Below are 20,452 nucleotides of genomic sequence, written 5' to 3'. Positions count from 1 at the left end.
AAGGCCAATAAAACATCATTTCTTGTCATGAATAAATCAAATAGTCATGGACAAAACGGTTTCTCTTAGAAAGACCAAGGTCATGGAACTAAATGAAATGGATTTGAGCTCAGTTGTATCCGACATTGGGTACGTTTGAAGGGTATTTACGCAGTACACTTGGGTAAATTTATATCCATCACACACTTATCATATGCTGATGCTGAGTTTGGGATATGCTTCATACAATAACCCCTTATATATCCATACAGAGTGAGACGTCCCTGTAAATACATCAGGTCACGGTACTGTCAGTGCATCAGGACATACAGTATGCTATCACATCAATACAGGGTGAATCAGCCCTATAAATACTTTGGGATTCGACTCACCCATTGGTTATCACAGAAATTACTTTTAGACATGTTAGTACAAGCTATTGGACACAATGCAATGCACACACAAAACATTGAGATCAAAATCTAAAGATGACCTCGAACAAACAAGATGGCTGTCATGTGTTTTGCTGACTCTGCAACACTGACAAAACCAACATAAAATATACAAAATCACACATCTAAAACAGAAGATCACAGTGTTCGACTTTTCATTAACAATGAATTTGACAAATAATAAATAATCTCTTCCCATTCCACATTTTCTGGGAGTTTTCAATCTCATTAAAATCAGATCTTAGTTCTCGCTATCACTAAACAAAGATCTGAGGACATCCCATTTATCACGTCAGCACGACCTTTCATCCAACCAATCAGAGCATCGCTTACCAGATCCTGAAAGTGACAGTCGGAATGTGTTTTCTAGTCATGCAACCTCGAAATATTTAACAGAGGTTATACTGAACGACAGTTACGTGTTTTATGATTATATCTATACAATCTAGGCCATCAATAAGCCATTCCAGAATGTTGTTTTGGTCAGTTTTAAAAATATGTTTCGAAGTGTAGACGCCAGTTTGAAACTAGTGCCGTAAAGCTCGAGATAGCTGCCTTCTGATTGGCAAATGACGATTTCTCGTCAGTCATTTCATTGGTCGGTCAATGTTCGCGAAAGGTCGTTCTGACGTGACCCGTAATGGGATGTCCTCAGATCTTTGGTTAGCGGTAGCGAAAACAAAGATCTGATTTTAATGAGATTGGGGAGTTTTATTATATTTACATTGTATAAATGTACAAAATATGTTGTGCTCTCTGAGTTATGAATACAGGTATCACTGGCTGAAAATATCATGACTTCCTACTTCAAGCACTGGACTCTGACAGTAGACTGAATACATCCAAATATAGCCCTGCACCAACACTGTCATCATAATGTTACATATCCTTGTAGGTTTCTTACAATGTTATATGAATGTTACACTTTCTTACATTGCTACATTCTCTTACAATGTTAAGTTTTATGTTACTCTGTTAAACTTACATTTTCTGAACATTGTTCCATTACTGTAAAAAACAGCTACATTGCTACATTTTCTTATGTTATAGACTTTTACAACGATACATTAATGTTACATTTCCTCACACTGTAACATTCTTGTACAGTATTACCCTGGTACGCTTGCTTACGTTGTTTTATTTTCTTACAAAGTTACACTTTCAGAACAATGTCTCATTACTGAATACATTTATGTTACATTGCTGCCCACTGTTTAATGTCCATAGCAGGATCTCTAGGATTCCACTGAAGGATTCCATGCGCACCAGTCACTTGACGCAACACGAACAACTGCTGGCGATCTCACCACTTCTGGTTGTCCATGTAATTTTTCACCTCCACGAAGACTTCATCCGGCCCACTCTCCGCCTTGATCTGAAATACACACATTGTCACATCAGGACAACATTCCCTGTTACTGGCTGTTACAAATCTATGTCTATGTATGAAACGAAAGATGGAAACACTAGTACTGATCTTAGAAACATCAGCATCACTATCAAAGTCCAGTAGCAAACCCAGAATCATCAGCAACACTATCAGAACCACTAGCATCAATGTTGTATACAAGTCAGAAAAACTAACATCAGCAGCAGAAATACAAGCAACAATATTAGAAAGACAAGCAGCAGCAATGGGAAAATTAGCAGCAGTGTCAGAACTACCAACGGCATCAGAAACACTAGCAGCTAGTCTTAAGCAGGAGCAACAGTGTCAGAACTACCATCGGCATCAGAAACACTAGCAGCTAGTCTTAATCAGGAGCAACAGTGTCAGAACTACCAACGGCATCAGAAACACTAGCAGCTAGTCTTAAGCAGGAGCAACAGTGTCAGAACTACCATCGGCATCAGAAACACTAGCAGCTAGTCTTAATCAGGAGCAACAGTGTCAGAACTACCAACGACATCAGAAACACTAGCAGCTAGTCTTAATCAGGAGCCACAGTGTCAGAAGCACTACCAACAGTATCAGAAACACTAGCAGCTAGTCTTAATCAGGAGCAACAGTGTCAGAAGCACTACCAACGGCATCGGACACACTAGCAGCTAGTCGGAATCAGGAGCAACAGTGTCAGAAGCACTACCAACAGCATCAGAAACACTAGCAGCTAGTCTTAATCAGGAGCAACAGTGTCAGAAGCACTGCCAACAGCATCAGAAACACTAGCAGCTAGTCTTAATCAGGAGCAACAGTGTCAGAAGCACTACCAACGGCATCAGAAACACTAGCAGCCAGTCGGAATCAGGAGCAACAGTGTCAGAAGCACTACCAACAGCATCAGAAACACTAGCGGCCAGTCCGATTCAGGAGCCACAGTGTCAGAAGCACTACCAACGGCATCGGAAACACTAGCAGCTAGTCGGAATCAGGAGCCACAGTGTCAGAAGCACTACCAACGGTATCAGAAACACTAGCAGCCAGTCGGAATCAGGAGCCACAGTGTCAGAAGCACTACCAACAGCATCGGAAACACTAGCAGCCAGTCGGAATCAGGAGCAACAGTGTCAGAAGCACTACCAACAGCATCAGAAACACTAGCAGCCAGTCCGATTCAGGAGCCACAGTGTCAGAAGCACTACCAGCGTCATCAGAAACACTAGCAGACAGTCGGAATCAGGAGCAACAGTGTCAGAAGCACTACCAACGGCATCGGAAACACTAGCAGCTAGTCGGAATCAGGAGCCACAGTGTCAGAAGCACTACCAACAGCATCGGAAACACTAGCAGCCAGTCGGAATCAGGAGCAACAGTGTCAGAAGCACTACCAACAGCATCAGAAACACTAGCAGCCAGTCCGATTCAGGAGCCACAGTGTCAGAAGCACTACCAGCGTCATCAGAAACACTAGCAGACAGTCGGAATCAGGAGCAACAGTGTCAGAAGCACTACCAACGACATCGGAAACACTAGCAGCTAGTCGGAATCAGGAGCAACAGTGTCAGAAGCACTACCATCGGTATCAGAAACACTAGCAGCCAGTCGGAATCAGGAGCCACAGTGTCAGAAGCACTACCAACGGCATCAGAAACTAGAGCAGCTAGTCGGAATCAGGAGCAACAGTGTTGGAAGCACTACCAACGGCATCAGCTTGTCAGAATCAGGAGCAAATGTGTCAAAAGTACTACCAATAGCATCAGATATAGCAGCAAAGTTGAAACACAAATGGAAGTTTCAACGGTCATTTCGGAAAACATTTGAAATTTATTTGAAAAACCTGTTTCCAAGTTTTCAACTTATGCCAGTCTCTACAAACTGGCAGTAAAACAATCATGGCAGCTGAAAATAATGAAATGTGTGTCAGGTAAACCAATGGTTGACAGTAAGATATATAGAGAATACAGTGAGATATAAACGGAGAATAACAGCTATGAGGAAGTATGGATTATATGTTCCAGTTAACAGTTATTATTCAGTCAAACCTATTGCAAAGTGATCTTTTCCTCACTAAAAAATCAGCAGTAGTTAATTCACTGCCGTCATTCTCCCGCTGTTAGATATGTACTCACAACACCATATTACCTGGTGTGTGGAGTTATCTCCCCTACCTGAACAAGTTTATCTTGATCCTTGTAGAAATCGATGACTGGCTGTGTCTGGTTGTGGAAGGTATTGAGACGCTTCTTGATGGTTTCCTCGTTGTCGTCCACACGCCCACTGCTCTTCCCTCTCTCCAATAATCGGGACGTCATGGACTCGTCAGAGGCATCAAAATACAGTACGCTTGCACATTTGACAATCTGGAAACACAAGCACATGGTTGGTTGGTTGGTTGGTTGGTTGGTTGGTTAACGCTGCACTCAGCAATATTCCAGCTATATGACAGCAGTCTGTAAATAATCGGCTCTGGACCTGACAATCCAGTGATTGATATCATGAGCATTGATCCAAGCAATTATTTACTTCAGTATGAAAGACTGAGTTTTCTGAAGTTGAGAAAAGTGATATTTTCATTGCAGTGAACATAACACTTGATATTTCAGCGCAGTGAACATAACACTTTGACCTAACTATTATCATACAAGAGTTACCTCCCCTCAAATTGTCTCCCTTATCGTTAGTGTGTAGCCCCTACACAAACTGTTCACATGCTTTTTACGTTAGTTCCACATTGACACATCTTCCAGAGGCAAGGGCATTAACTGACTATAAAAGTCCAGTTTCCACCCAGGCTGCAATTATGGAGTTACATTTTGGCTGCACTAACAAGTCTATGTATTGTCCAATCAAATTTGCGTAACAAACTAGACATCCAGTTCGTAAACAACATGGATTCTAACATGCAGATTTCAGTCGACTGAAGGATATGCAAAGCATATGTACCACCAACTTGGCGTCGACAGATATTTTGCAAATTCTTTTGTGCTTTTAATCAAGGTGCTCACGTGATTTGATGCACTTCATGGGGTTAAACTCGTTTTCCTACGATATAGACGTTGATAATCAAGCAGATTGTCTTGACTGGGCACCGTCATTTTTTTTTAAGCAAATGCAAGTGATTTGAGAGATGGAATCTGATTGGTCAATAGGAGGAACATACAAGGGACATAACTCGTAATAGCCACTGGTGCCGCTATGATCGAGCCTGGAAATTCCACTCAGTTCAGCAAGGGTGGAAACTGGACTTTCATAATCAGTTAACTCCCTCGGGGAGATGACATTGACAAGCCAAAATAATGACAGATGGTTATTTATTGAGTCAATATCACTTCTTGCAAAATGTTATTCTCTTGTAAATGTTTTGTTATAAACTGTAAATTTCTCATTTAACTCGTCAATCGAAACTGTTCGTTTCGCAAAGCACCATTTTTGTTACTTGACCTGCGTGTATTCTGTTGCTTTCAACAGCAGTCTCGTAGTTTTCAAGAATATTTTTGGTTGAAGTTGATTTTGTATATAATCATATTTAAATGTATGATAAAGAATTTTTGTGATCCTAAATACCTTTACATACTTTTGTTTATACTTTTTAAGATTTTGCAAACACGAAAGAACTTTTTAAGTCGCTGTGTGTTAGGGAGAATTTATGTTTCCAGGTTTTACATTTGTAATGAAATAATTAAATTGTCTGGAAGACAAGTACACAATAAGTATATAATAAATAGGAAATATCCTCTGTCTCCCCTATAGGAATTGTCACATTTTTTATTTACTACATAAGAAGGGTTGGATACTAACAAACCATAACACTGCCAGTTAATGGTTACACAACTGTAACGCAACTGTAACACAACTGGAACACAACTGGAACACAACCAGGACAGAAACAGAAACACAACTAGTAACACCTGTATTATACTATCCATTTTAAACATTATCAGCAACACACCCATAAACACCATATATAGCACGATAACACTATCCATACCTAACTAACTAACTAAACAACCACTATCACTTAAAGGTACTTTGTAAAATATAAAAATAGGTAAGATTAATAGTAACACTACCAATAACGTGACAAGCACTACTCATATCTGTACATCTTAAATTCCTGTGTGAAGCCCATTTCTGGTGTCCCCCACCGTGATATTGCTGGAATATTCCCAAAAGCTGCGTACAACCATACTCACTCACACTTAAATTCAATGAGATGAAATAGACCACCGCCTCTCACCTCATTCTCGAACCTCTTCCCTTGCTCCATCTCTCGAGGGTAGCCGTCGATGAGGAAACACTTGGACTTGGTGAGGTTAGCAGCCATGGCTTCCTTCAGCAGGTCAAGGACCACATCCTGAAAATAGTGTGTATCCTCAATGAAAATGACTGAAGGTCATGCCCATGCTCAGGTGGGTCCTAGCACCACTTACTAGTGTCTCCAGGTGTCCGCCCACCTACCAGTGACTAGGACTGCATGGCATAACCGGTATGCACTTTTCAAACAATACCTATTGCTATATGTTTTCAGTGTTCAGGTATATAGAGTAAAAAGTATATAACAAGTTTCATTATTATTTGTCTCGTTAAACCTAAAATCTATACAGCTATTCATTCACAAATGATGTTTCCCTGTGAAATGATTCTCATATGGTGGAAACGTGGCAGTGATTCTTCTTTCACATGGTTATCTCCCCTGTATCCATGACTACAAAATGGCGGTGATAGACCAAGCTGACTTTGACATCATTGCAGATACCTGTTTTGCAATATATTGCAATAATTTTTTTGGCCAAGACACAGCCCTACCAGTGACACCAGGTGTTCCCCACCTACCAGCGACACCAGGTCTCCCTTCTCCATGATCTCATTCAGCTTCTTTCCACGGTCTGACCCTGAGGCCACCTCGGCCCGGAGGAGGTCCCCTGATGATAGGTGACAGAAGCCGTACTTCTCGACGATCTTGCTGCACTGTGTTCCCTTCCCACTGCCTGGTCCACCTACAGGAAGGAATGTAGTGGGCGTGTCAGTTAGTGACTGAGTAAATAATTTACATAATAGTCATTTTTTCAGCTATATAGAGTGACAACAACAATTTGAAAAACGTGGTGTTTCATGGAAGGGAAGTTGGTTCATTAGCAGTAATTTTGTCAGTGTACATTCTACCATGACAGTATAGAATCCTGCACTCGGATTAGTCAGCCAAGTTTTATTAAATCTATGTTAGATCATGACTTTGCAGATGACCGCATTATGGCAAAAGAAACTATCCATTCCATTCTGCTTAAAAATCCCTACAAGGAGACAAGCTGTACTGGGGACCTATTCTGCCCTTTAATTCCAACAGGGAGACAAGCATGGGGTACTGGGAACCTACTCTGACCTGGAATCCCTACAGTTTGACAAGCATAAGTATTGGGGACCTATTCTGCCCTGGAATCCCTACAGGGAGACAAGCATGGGGTATCAAGGACCTATTCAGCCCTGGAATCCCTACAAGAAGACAAGCATGGGGTACTGAGGTCCTATTCTGCCCTGGAATCCCTACAAGAAGACAAGCATAGGGTACTGAGGTCCTATTCTGCCCTGGAATCCCTCTAGGGAGACAAGCATGGGGTACTGAGGACTTATTCTGCCTAAGAATCCCCACAGAGAGACAAGCATGGGGTACTGAGGACCTATTCTGCCCTGGAATCCCCACAGAAAGACAAGCATGGGGTACTGAGGTCCTATTCTGCCCTGGAATCCCCACAGAGAGACAAGCATGGGGTACTGAGGACCTATTCTGCCCTGGAATCCCCACAGAGAGACAAGCATGGGGTACTGAGGTCCTATTCTGCCCTGGAATCCCCACAGAGAGACAAGCATGGGGTACTGAGGTCCTATTCTGCCAGGAATCCCTACAAGGAGACAAGCATGGGGTACTGAGGACCTATTCTGCCCTGGAATCCCTACAGAGAGAAAAGCATGGGGTACTGAGGACTTATTCTGCCTTAGAATCCCCACAGAGAGACAAGCATGGGGTACTGAGGTCCTATTCTGCCCTGGAATCCCTCTAGGGAGACAAGCATGGGGTACTGAGGACTTATTCTGCTTTAGAATCCCCACAGAGAGACAAGCATGGGGTACTGAGGTCCTATTCTGCCCTGGAATCCCTCTAGGGAGACAAGCATGGGGTACTGAGGACTTATTCTGCCTTAGAATCCCCACAGAGAGACAAGCATGGGGTACTGAGGTCCTATTCTGCCAGGAATCCCTACAAGGAGACAAGCATGGGGTACTGAGGACCTATTTTTGCCCTGGAATCCCTCTAGGGAGACAAGCATGGGGTACTGAGGACTTATTCTGCCTTGGAATCCCCACAGAGAGACAAGCATGGGGTACTGAGGTCCTATTCTGCCCTGGAATCCCCACAGAGAGACAAGCATGGGGTACTGAGGTCCTATTCTGCCAGGAATCCCTACAAGGAGACAAGCATGGGGTACTGAGGACCTATTCTGCCCTGGAATCCCTACAGAGAGAAAAGCATGGGGTACTGAGGACTTATTCTGCCTTAGAATCCCCACAGAGAGACAAGCATGGGGTACTGAGGTCCTATTCTGCCCTGGAATCCCTCTAGGGAGACAAGCATGGGGTACTGAGGACTTATTCTGCTTTAGAATCCCCACAGAGAGACAAGCATGGGGTACTGAGGTCCTATTCTGCCCTGGAATCCCTCTAGGGAGACAAGCATGGGGTACTGAGGACTTATTCTGCCTTAGAATCCCCACAGAGAGACAAGCATGGGGTACTGAGGTCCTATTCTGCCAGGAATCCCTACAAGGAGACAAGCATGGGGTACTGAGGACCTATTTTTGCCCTGGAATCCCTCTAGGGAGACAAGCATGGGGTACTGAGGACTTATTCTGCCTTGGAATCCCCACAGAGAGACAAGCATGGGGTACTGAGGTCCTATTCTGCCCTGGAATCCCCACAGAGAGACAAGCATGGGGTACTGAGGACCTATTCTGCCCTGGAATCCCCACAGAGAGACAAGCATGGGGTACTGAGGTCCTATTCTGCCCTGGAATCCCCACAGAGAGACAAGCATGGGGTACTGAGGACCTATTCTGCCCTGGAATCCCCACAGAAGAGACAAGCATGGGGTACTGAGGTCCTATTCTGCCCTGGAATCCCCACAGAGAGACAAGCATGGGGTACTGAGGACCTATTCTGCCCTGGAATCCCCACAGACACAAGCATGGGGTACTGGGGACGTATTCTTCCCTGGAATCCCAACAGGGAGACAAGCATCAGGGACTGGGGACCTAATCGGACCAAGGTTACTGAGAGGTGCAATGTCAACAGGACAACAATAACAAAGCACTGCTCTGCTCCCTTCTTACCGACAACAAAGACCACCTTGGCATCCTTCAGGCCCTCTGTATCTGCAAGACAATGACACTTATGTAAGTACCGGCTAGTTCATGAAGGCATTGAATATTTCTTTCAAGAATATGAATGTAGTCATTTGTTCCTTTTCGAAAGTAAAAAGTCTAATGGAAAAGAAACATAATATGATGACCTTGTGTCATGGTTCAGGCTGTTTTGGACTGTTGTTCATTTATATCACTGTGTGTCATTTGAATGGGAGGATCGTGGAAAGTCCAAACTGACGCAGGTGATTAATTACTGTTTTCACAAGTCCTGATTGTGTAATGATCTGCTACAGCAAAGAGCGTATACCAGTATATGGTCTCTGGCTACAGAGTTGACATCTACCTTATGGAAAGCGTGGTACTCCACAAGGAAGAGTCACTTAGATGGTCCTTCCTTAATGTTACCACCATACTCTCAGACAAGCACACTTACACTAATTTCAAACCTTGATGATCGAGGTGTACCCTTTTGACAAAACCCACGAGAACAGGTGTGGTGCGGACATGTAAACGATCATAATTAGGTAAAATTTTGGCTTCTAACCCACAACCAGCAGATCCTGACACAGCTACTTACTTGGTTTAAATTCAGCATCAAAAGCTTTCTCCACATTACTGAAGATTTCATCCACCGTTCCAACAGCCTCAATCTGAAACACAAACATAGTTATCATCTTCAGGTACATAAGACTACTTTCCATACAACTATGTCCACTTTAATACTTGAAACTACTTTCACTACAACTGTTCACAAACATGAGAAAACTTTCAATACAACTGGTTGCACAAAGAAAAATATTTCATGTTTTTCTAAAACTATGTACACATGTACACGAGATTACTTCACTACAACTTGTTCTAAAATAAATTTTGAAAATGACACTAATTCTGAAATAATGACATTTATAAATTTTAAGCATAACATAACAAAATCCCATTCATGACATTAAAAGAAAAATGCTCAAGATAACGAAATTAAGGCTGTCTACCAGACCTCTCGGACTTTGTTCTGCTCCTTGTAGTAATCAATGACAGGGGTTGTGATGTTGTGGAACGTCAGCAACCTTTTCTTGATCGTCTCCTCGTTGTCGTCCACTCGACCGCTCGTCTTGGCCCGTTCTAGGAGACGCTTCGTCATCACATCGTCAGGGACATTGAAATACATCACAAACTTTGCCACAGCAATCTGGAAAACAAAGGAGATAGTATGGTAACAGGATTAGAACACGGCTCAAAAGCTTTACTAGCCAGGTAAAGATAAAATGCCCTTTTAATGTTAAAACAATGGAGAAACTTGGACATTTGTACTACCCTGCAGGAATTTGTACTACCCCGGGCTAGTGGGCCAGTGTTAAGTTCTAACCCTGATGTATATAGCCTTCTCCTTCTGTCCTTGGTGATCATATAAAGTTTACATAGCATCGACTACCTGTGTCTGCAGTCATACAGCTGATTAAAGGGAGACTACCCACCATGGTCTGATTCCATCTGATGTCTAGGTCCAGACATGATTAGTGCATGTGTTATAATACTAAGAAAAGTCTCTGTGTAATTAGGGTACTCCTTAGATGATAGATAATTGAATTAACGCAACATGTCATTAACTTGGTGTTTGCAGGTCACAAATCAGTCTTTAAACATTTTTTTGCAATGACTGAAAATTGGCAACTCTAGCCCCTCTACCTGTCTGTGGTACGAACATCCCCATCAGACAAGTGTCACAACTCTAGCCCCTCTACCGGTCTGTGGTACGAACATCCCCATCGGACAAGTGTCACAACTCTAGCCCCTCTACCGGTCTGTGGTACGAACATCCCCATCGGACATGTGTCACAACACTGGACTTTCTACCAGTGTGCATCTCCCCGGGGCAAGGGAGTTAACTGACTATAAAAGTCCAGTTTTCACCCTTGCCGAACTAGGCTTGACTTTCCCAGCTCGATTGTAGCGCCACCAGTGGCTATTACGAGTTATGCCCCTTCTCTGTTCCTCCTATTGACCAATCAAATTCCATCTCTTTTATCACTTGCATTTGCTTCAAAACAAAATGATGATGCCCAGTCAAGACGGGCAAGATCAAGATTTTATTGGACAACCAGGTATCAACCAGGTATCAACCAGTTCCTCAGCTGACACAACTTTCCCAAACAAATCAATTTTCCTCACCTCACTCTCAAACCTCTTCCCCTGGTCCAGTTCCCGGGGGTAGCCGTCGATGAGGAAACCTTTACTGGAGGCAGCCTTGGCCACCATGGCTTCCTTCAGCAGCAGCAGGACCTCGTCCAGCGGTACAAGGTCACCTTTCTCCATGATGGCCGTCAGGTGCTTCCCCCGTGCTGATCCTGATGCGACCTCTGCTCTCAAGAGGTCACCGCTGGACAGATGAGTGAACCCATATCTCTCCACAATCTTGGCACTTTGTGTTCCCTTCCCACTGCCTGGGCCACCTGGTGGCGGGGACACAAGGGGAGATAACTATTGAATACTTAATTCAGAGTAACATAATTGTACGAAATTTCCTTGTAAGGCTGCAACAATTTTGGAAAAGGTGGAACCACTTAGGTCACATTTTATTTCACAGATGAGTGAGTGAGATATTGTCATAATGTTTTTTGGGGCAGTATTTCAGTTGAATAATGGGGAGTCAGTTTAGTGTGAAATGAATGTCCAAAATGATGCAAGTCCTACATGCTTACCTAGCCAAGAGCATGGGCATGGTAATGACAAACCACAAAACACAATGAGGGCAAATATGGGATTTGCAACAGTGATCATCAGATTCTGGCATGGTTAAGGGAGGCAACTCTGCCATCTGTGTCCTACAGATGAGCCTACAATAAGGTTTGTAAAAGTTCAACTTAGATAATGTTTAGAGTGCAAATATGCTAATTTCCAAGTTGTTATTCAGGTTTTAATGCCATTTATGATGACATCATATCTTAAATAATCCAGTTTCAGTTTGTTCAAGTTTAGTCTCCTAGTGTAGCCAGTGAAATCATGGATGCTAAAAATTGTGTCCATGTCAATGTCAAACCCACTCACTGATGAAACTTTGACCCTGACATATTTATTTTTTTTTATATTATTTTTGTTACAGCTACAGGAATTCCATCAGTAGGAGTATGTTCATCATGAAATACATAGTTTTATTTGTCCAACAAAACACCAGATTAAAAATAGTGCTTTCAACAAGGTGGAAAAAAGATCAGGCCATGGGGGAAAGGTCAACCGCAGATGCGATAACTTCCTTATCTCAAAAGCAAACTTACCTTAAATAAATATAACAACTATCTGAACTACTTTCAGAAGACATTATTTATATCAGCATATTTCAAAGGAACTTCCCTGTAATCAAAATGTGTTCCAACTTCAATATAAGACAAGGATTCTACAAATGAGAAGATAAAAAGTTCAACTCACCGACAATAAACACAACGTTTGCATCCTTCAGTGCAGGGCCGCTTGTAGGTGCTGGGGACAGATTGAGAAATAGTCAGGATAAATACAGTCTCTCCCAGAACAAATCATGCTTGTAGCGTTCATGAACGATTCAGTCATGAACACTAAACAGGAACAGCTGTTAACGACTACATTGAACACGTTTCCTCAGGAGATACAACTGTTAAACACCAAGGTGATATATCCCAGTTTCAATACCGCAAACACAGTTGCCATTGTCTAATGGCTGCAGGGAGGATAAACTAGATCTGCAGGGAGGATATACTAGATCTGCAGGGAAGATAAACTAGATCTGCAGGGAGGATATACTAGATCTGCAGGGGGATATACGCACCCATAATATCCAGTCTAACTCAGTCAGCTGACCTACATTCGCTTATCTCGGCTTCAACCGATTTATTATGTCAATATGTCTTTATGTGCCGGTAATCTCATGCCTGTTTTAGCTCTGTCGGCACCCTATGTGTAACAGTTACCTGTCATTTATCTCCCACCACATAAACTGCCATCCACAGCTGATATATATTAACTCTAAACAGGCTGTAACTGATACAAATCAACAAAAATTAATCATGGACAATCTAGTTGGACAGGTTCCATGGTTGTTGCAAGATGCCGAGTGACGCAAACTCAAAGTCCTAGAATATGCAATATCCTGACATTCCTCAGGACTTTATGGTAACACTGAAGGTGATAATGTCTCCTCTTATCAGTTGACCCTGGTTCACGTTATGTAGGATATCAGTGTATCTGTACAACATGTACCGTATTCGACATAATAAGCGCACAGGGAGCTCTCAAAAATAACAAGCATGAAATACTCATATCCCCCGTCAATATGACATGTAAGGTTGTGTGCAATGCATTAGCTCCTGTGAACTATGTTCACTGGACCTTTTTGTAAATGGCCTAATAGCAGCACTAAAAACGTTATTACTGTTGGGTTTTGCCATCTGCAGTTTATGATAGAATACATAACTGTATTTGTAACGAGTAAGGATGAGACATATGGATGAACAACTTCTTTATTACAATTAGGAGCGACGTTTCGGTGTAGGTTCTAACACCGTTATCAAGCAAGTGAAGTGCAGACTATGGTTGACAAGAATATATACAGGAAAGGAGGCAGTGTTTATACAGTTGAGTAGGTTTAAGATGCAGTTACACTGTTGTATTTGTAATGAGTTGTGTTATTACTTAAACAATAACCAGAGAAGTAAGGGAGTTCTTACTTTACTTAGAGATCATTGAGAGCAGGGGTCACCATGAGGTGTACTGAGAAGTAGAGCACCAATCATCTGATGATCTGAGTAGTAGACTGGAGTCTGGAATGCTACAGCACTGGCATGATGGGTAAACAACAAGTCCAGTGTCACCAAGACAGTGAGTTGGGAGGATGAATGAGTTGAGTCATTTTCCACACATTAAAGAAATCTTCAAGTTGCAGTTTTTCACTCAGATCACAGTTGAAATCCCCAGTAACTAGGACATGTTCACATTCATGCTGCTTGGAGAGATCCTGAAGTTTCTGCATGAACTTAGTAAGTGAATGCGACAACCGTGTCTATGGAGGAACATGCACACAAGCAATGCAAAACTTGCCAACAACAAAGGAAATGTATTCAATACTGCGAGATGACATTACATCACATAGCTGGACACTGTTCTTGTAACTTGTTGAAACATACACAGTAATACCATGTGTAGTGTCTCCTGGATAGACTTGATATCCTGGCAGGTCTCTTTCACTGTAATCATTAATGTGTGTTTCTGTGAAACACAAAACATCTAGCACACCAACAAACTTATCCTTCTTCACATCTTCGAAATGAGCACTGATGGATGGAACAATCATGTGAGCCACCTTGAGTCCATCGCCATGACTGTTCTCTACAGGGTGTGTCCAGGTAAACAGTCTTTCATTCCGCAATCTTGTCATCTCATCCAATGTTTTTTTGTATACTACAATTTTGTGTTCAGCAAAACCTACAAGTTTAAGGTCTTTCCTTAATTTGACCCTACTGAGCATAGTATACACTTGACGAGGCTGGGCTTTAAATTTACTTCCTTGTGTAATTGTCATGTTCCCAATCATCTGTTCATAGATGCTACCTTGAGACTTGTGGATTGTGAGGACCCATGCTAAAGTTCCTGGATACTGTTTTCTTTCAACAATGACAGAATATTGTACGGTTTTCAAGATCTGCTCCGGAAATGAGCACTACCGCCATTTTCAGTCTAAGTCAGGGTCGTTGCCAGGGAAACTTGAATTTATTTTATTTTTTTAAAATCCCAACTAACAAAATGCACCAGTTTACCGCTAGACCTCTTTATGTGCCAATTTTGGTGAAGAAATATTTTACCTCTCACCACTCACCTGTGAAGGCATCAAATATCTTCTCCACCTCCTTGAAGACAACATCAGGGCCAACCTCGGCTGCAACCTGCACACAGACATAACCTGATGACTACATTCCTCATACACAGACATGCAGACGCAGACACAGACAGGCAGATGTAATCTAGAATACATTTCTCAGACACAAACTGAGACACAGACAGATGTAACCTGATGACTACATTCCTCAGGCACAGACAGACACATATGTGCACATAAAAACACTCACAGACATGTGAAGTTGCATACAGAGAAACCATCACAGGACACAGACATACATCCATAGACACACATACATAGACACACATACAGACAAGCATACAATCGTACATGCATTTATGAATCACTATCAACTAGTGATGATAAGAACAGACACACACAGACATATATGGAAACATACACATTTTTACACAGGTAAATATCATATGACAGCCTCTGAACTCATCTCATCCCATGTAGATTGGTTCTAGTAAAGATAAAACATACTGCCCTCTTCATCTCTCACAGCAGCAACTCTATCCACACCCTCACCTTTTTCACTTTGCCCTGAGACTGGTAGTAGTCTACAACAGGTGTGGTCACATCGTGGAAGGTCTTCAGCCTCTTCTTGATCGTCTCCTCATTGTCGTCCACACGCCCACTTGTCTTTGCCCGATCCAGGAGTCTCGCAGTCATCGTTTCATCAGCCACCTCAAAGTATAGGACAAACTCTGCTGGCGCCACCTACAGGACAAACAAGGGAGATCATCATGGAGCTCAAAATATCACAATATTACATAATGTCAAGTATGACAAGATCTGGAGGAGGCAACCTAGGGGTTGATGGCGTGAACACTGAGAAGTTTTGTTTTGATACAATGACTCAAGAAGCTCATCTTCCCGAGGCAAGAGAGTCAACTGACTACAAAAGTTCAGTTTAACCCTTGCCAAAATGGGCAGGAATTTCTGGGCTCGATTGTAGTGTCACCAGTGGCTATTACGAGTTATGTCCCTTCTATGTCCCTCCTATTGACCAAATCAGATTCCACCTCTCATATCACATGAATTTGCCTCAAACAAAATGGCAGCCCAGTCAAGAAGATCTGATCGATAGTCAAGATCTATATTGTGATAAAACAAGTGTTACTTCACGTAGTTCATCAAATCAGGTGAGCACCTTCATTAAAAACATGAAAAGATTTGGGAAATATCTGTGGATGCCGAGTTGGCAGTACACATGATTTGTAAACCCTGCAATGAACGGAAATCTGAAAGGCAGTTTACGAACCAGATGTCCGTTTTGTTACGCGATTTTGATTTTACTATGCATAGACTCATTAGTCCAGCCAAACTATAACTCCATAATTCCTGCCCAGTTCAGCAAGGGAGGAAACTGGACTTATATAGTCAACTCTCTTGCCTCAGGAAGATGCAAGAAGCCAGTCAGGCTGCATCTGAAGCTTTGTCTTCACTCAACCAAACTATCCATTCACAGTCATTGTGTCCAACCAATCCTCTTTACTTGTCTCTCAGGATCATCAAGAGATATTGGTGATCTATTCTGACTGGTTTGCTGTAGAAGAGAACACTGACGAAGTTTGATGATACGTACCTCGCTCTCGAACCTCTTCCCCTGGTCCAGTTCCCGGGGGTAGCCATCGATGAGGAAACCTTTACTAGAGGCAGCCTTGGCCAACATGGCTTCCTTCAGCAGCAGCAGGACCTCATCCTGTTGACAGAGAACAGGTTTATATGACACACAAACAACAGGGTCATGTGACAGACAGCACGGCCATCCGACATGCAGAAAATAGGGTCATGTGACAGACAACATGGTCATGAGACATAGACAACAGGGTCATGTGACATAGACAACAGGGTCATGTGACATAAACAACTTGGTCATGTGACATAGACAACAGGGTCATGTGACATAGACAACAGGGTCATGTGAAAAAGACAACATAATGTACTGTCATTGGAATAAATAAATTACAGATCAGGAACACTTTCCTCATATTTTTTTACTGTTCTACTGTTGATTTCATTCAGTGTTGAACAACCACCCCACCAAATGAATACAAATAAAGATTGTCATGATATATATCATCAAAAGTGATTATTTTCCTGTGTTGTTCGTGTATATTGATATATAGATATTAAGTCTTGAACTCACCAGTGAAACCAAATCACCCTTCTCCATCGTTTCATTCAGCCTCTTGCCACGATCTGACCCTGATGCGACCTCTGCCCTCAAGAGGTCACCACTGGAAAGGTGGGTGAAGCCGTACTTCTCCACGATCTTTGCACATTGTGTACCCTTACCACTGCCGGGTCCACCTGGTGGCAACACAAGGGGAGATAATGAGTTTGGAACAGTTATATGACAGCGTACGTCAGCTTAACGTGTCGGCCCAAAGAAACAGGAAGTCGATGTTAACAAACATGGTTTTATCCATGAGCATTGTACTGACAAAACAATGATGAGGGCAAATCTGGGATTCAAACCCATGACCAGCAGATTCTGGGAGGAGATGTGTCCAGAGAACTATAGCTTCCACTGGGACTTTGCTGAATGAAGGTGGCTTGTAAATTATCAATTCTGGACAAGACAGTCCAGACACCCTATCATCCACATGCATGAGTGAGTGAGTATGGTTTTAGGCCGCTTTTAGCAATATTCAAGTAATATCACCAGAAATGGTGGGGACACAAGAAATGGGCTTCACACATTGTACCCATGTCGGGAATCGAACCTGGGTTTTCTGCGTGATAAGCGAACACTTTAACCACTAGGCTACCCGACCACCCCCATATGCATGACATAGGGGGGATATATAAATGTTTGATATAAAGGGCATAAGTAAGTGAACTCACCCACAACAAACACCACCTTGGTGTTCTGCAGGGCGGCTTCTGGAATAAGAAGGAACGGATTAAATGAAGGGAAACTGATAAAATCAACAAGATTCAGAATGCAGAACTCTTTATATGTTCATTGTGTGTATATGACCGCCTCCGTGGTTTAGGGGCTAAAACAAGGACTGGTCGGCTCGGAGTCAGCATACTGTGTCTTAGTGGGGTATTCATGTTAAACTGCGGCATGGTATCTCAGTGAGCTAGCACTATAAATCGGCATCAGTCCGGACTAGTACAAGCAGTCACACAAACACACACACGTACATGCACGTCGCTATATAAGTGCAATAATCTTGGACGCGACGTTAAACCCCATTTCACCTCACCTCATTGTGTGTGTAGTATTTCAACATGTGTATACAGTATGCCTCAAGTACACTGATGAAGTGGAGGAAGTGCTCATAAAATATCAGTCTCCATCAACAGTCGTTGACAGAACTGGCTGCAGTAGGTTACAGGTTCTACTACACCAAATCAGAACCAGTTGGGACAGTTCAGTTTTTGTAGGGAGCCTTCAGTGCAGATCGAGAGATATCTGCAGGCTGTGATTGGAGGACATTGTGTAAGACTTTAATGTCTTTTAAATGTACATCCATCCAGTTATTAAAACTGACCATGTTTTTCTATATTTAGTACTGTCTTTTTCAACATGATGACTTATGCTGACTTACCACAGATATTTTCAAGTAGGTGACATTCAGTCAGTGTGACATACTCGGAAAAGGAGCTGGCTAAGCTTGTCATTTTTTATGTTTTTATTGCTGCTCTTAGGCCAAACTGTGCACACACGTACAGGCAATAGCTGTTGAATGTTAAGTTATTTTTAAAAAAATATAACGTTACTATAGAAGTCTATGGGAAAACATTTGGTTGTGTGTAACCTTAAGGTTGGTGTCTGGCATGTGCAGAAAGGCAGTGTGAGGAGCTGTATACACATCTAGCAGTGTGAGGAGTTGTATACACGTCTAGCAGTGTGAGGAGCTGTATACACATCTATTGTGAGGAGCTGTATACACATCTAGCAGTGTGAGGAGTTGTATACACATCTAGCAGTGTGAGGAGCTGTATACACATCTAGCAGTGTGAGGAGTTGTATACACGTCTAGCAGTGTGAGGAGCTGTATACACATCTATTGTGAGGAGCTGTATACACATCTAGCAGTGTGAGGAGTTGTATACACATCTAGCAGTGTGAGGAGCTGTATACACATCTAGCAGTGTGAGGAGTTGTATACACGTCTAGCAGTGTGAGGAGCTGTATACACATCTATTGTGAGGAGCTGTATACACATCTAGCAGTGTGAGGAGTTGTATACACATCTAGCAGTGTGAGGAGCTGTATACACATCTAGCAGTGTGAGGAGCTGTATACACATCTAGCAGTGTGAGGAGCTGTTTACACATCTAGCAGTGTGAGGAGCTGTATAAACATCTAGTAGTGTGAGGAGCTGTATACACATCTAGTAGTGTGAGGAGCTGTATACACATCTAGTAGTGTGAAGAGCTGTATACACATCTAGCAGTGTGAGGAGCTGTATACACATCTAGCAGTGTGAGGAGCTGTTTACACATCTAGCAGTGTGAGGAGCTGTATACACATCTAGTAGTGTGAAGACCTGTATACACATTGAGCAGTGTGAGGAGCTGTTTACACATCTAGGAGTGTGAGGAGCTGTATATACGTCAAGCAGTGTGAGGAGCTGTATACACATCTAGCAGTGTGAAGAGCTGTATACACGTCTAGCAGTGTGAGGAGTTGTATACACATCTAGCAGTGTAAGGAGCTGTATACACGTCTAGCAGTGTGAGGAGCTGTATACACGTCTAGCAGTGTAAGGAGCTGTATACACATCTAGCAGTGTCAGGAGCTGTATACGCATCTAGCAGTGTAAGGAGCTGTATACACGTCTAGCAGTGTAAGGAGCTGTATACACATCTAGCAGTGTGAGGAGCTGTATACGCATCTAGCAGTGTGAAGACTGTATACACGTCTAGCAGTGTGAGGAGCTGTATACACATCTAGCAGTGTGAGGAGCTGTATACACATCTAGCAGTGTGGGGAGCTGTATACACATCTAGCAGTGGGAGGAGCTGTATACACATCTAGCAGTGTGAGGAGTTGTATACACACCTAGCAGTGTAAGGAGCTGTATACACATCTAGCAGTGTGAGGAGCTGTATAATGTACATCCAACTGTGTCAGAAAGGTTCACTCAACAGGCATGTCATGTACTCAGCATGTTGGGAATTATGTATTGTCATCGTCACTAATTTGCTATCAATTACAGTTGTCATGGCAACTAGATTACTAATACATCCCAGCTGAGTGCACCGACGTTGTACACACATCACGAACTGTTGTGAAATACCAAGCTATATTACAATACACACTAATTGGTCAACACAGCAACTAGTAATGTTTTGATGGGCTATCTCTAGCCAGAGAAACAGTATGAAGCCTATAGTATAT

At 42.5% G+C, this 20,452-nt stretch overlaps 1 protein-coding gene across 1 annotated transcript in view; it reads right to left on the bottom strand.

The window, feature by feature from the left end:
* Positions 1–1,059: 1,059 nt before the first annotated feature.
* The window catches only part of LOC124114162, a 74,131-nt gene continuing 54,738 nt past the window's right edge, over positions 1,060–20,452 (bottom strand). Inside the window, exons 19-32 of the mRNA XM_046474731.2 lie at positions 17,941–17,979; positions 17,240–17,403; positions 16,676–16,792; positions 15,616–15,807; positions 15,064–15,130; positions 12,648–12,698; positions 11,394–11,674; positions 10,222–10,413; positions 9,805–9,877; positions 9,195–9,236; positions 6,646–6,809; positions 6,050–6,166; positions 3,981–4,172; positions 1,060–1,806 (exon numbers count right to left, since the gene is read on the bottom strand). Coding sequence (XP_046330687.2) covers positions 1,735–1,806; positions 3,981–4,172; positions 6,050–6,166; positions 6,646–6,809; positions 9,195–9,236; positions 9,805–9,877; positions 10,222–10,413; positions 11,394–11,674; positions 12,648–12,698; positions 15,064–15,130; positions 15,616–15,807; positions 16,676–16,792; positions 17,240–17,403; positions 17,941–17,979 — 1,763 coding nt within the window. The 3' untranslated portion in view covers positions 1,060–1,734. The remainder of the gene's footprint in view (positions 1,807–3,980; positions 4,173–6,049; positions 6,167–6,645; positions 6,810–9,194; positions 9,237–9,804; positions 9,878–10,221; positions 10,414–11,393; positions 11,675–12,647; positions 12,699–15,063; positions 15,131–15,615; positions 15,808–16,675; positions 16,793–17,239; positions 17,404–17,940; positions 17,980–20,452) is intronic.

Source organism: Haliotis rufescens, unplaced genomic scaffold, assembly GCF_023055435.1.
Source record: "Haliotis rufescens isolate VD_foot unplaced genomic scaffold, xgHalRufe1.0.p SCAF_8, whole genome shotgun sequence".
Classification (NCBI taxonomy): Eukaryota; Metazoa; Mollusca; class Gastropoda; order Lepetellida; family Haliotidae; genus Haliotis; species Haliotis rufescens.
The sequence above is the reverse complement of the archived record's forward strand: the minus strand, read 5'-3'. Positions and strand labels throughout refer to the sequence as shown.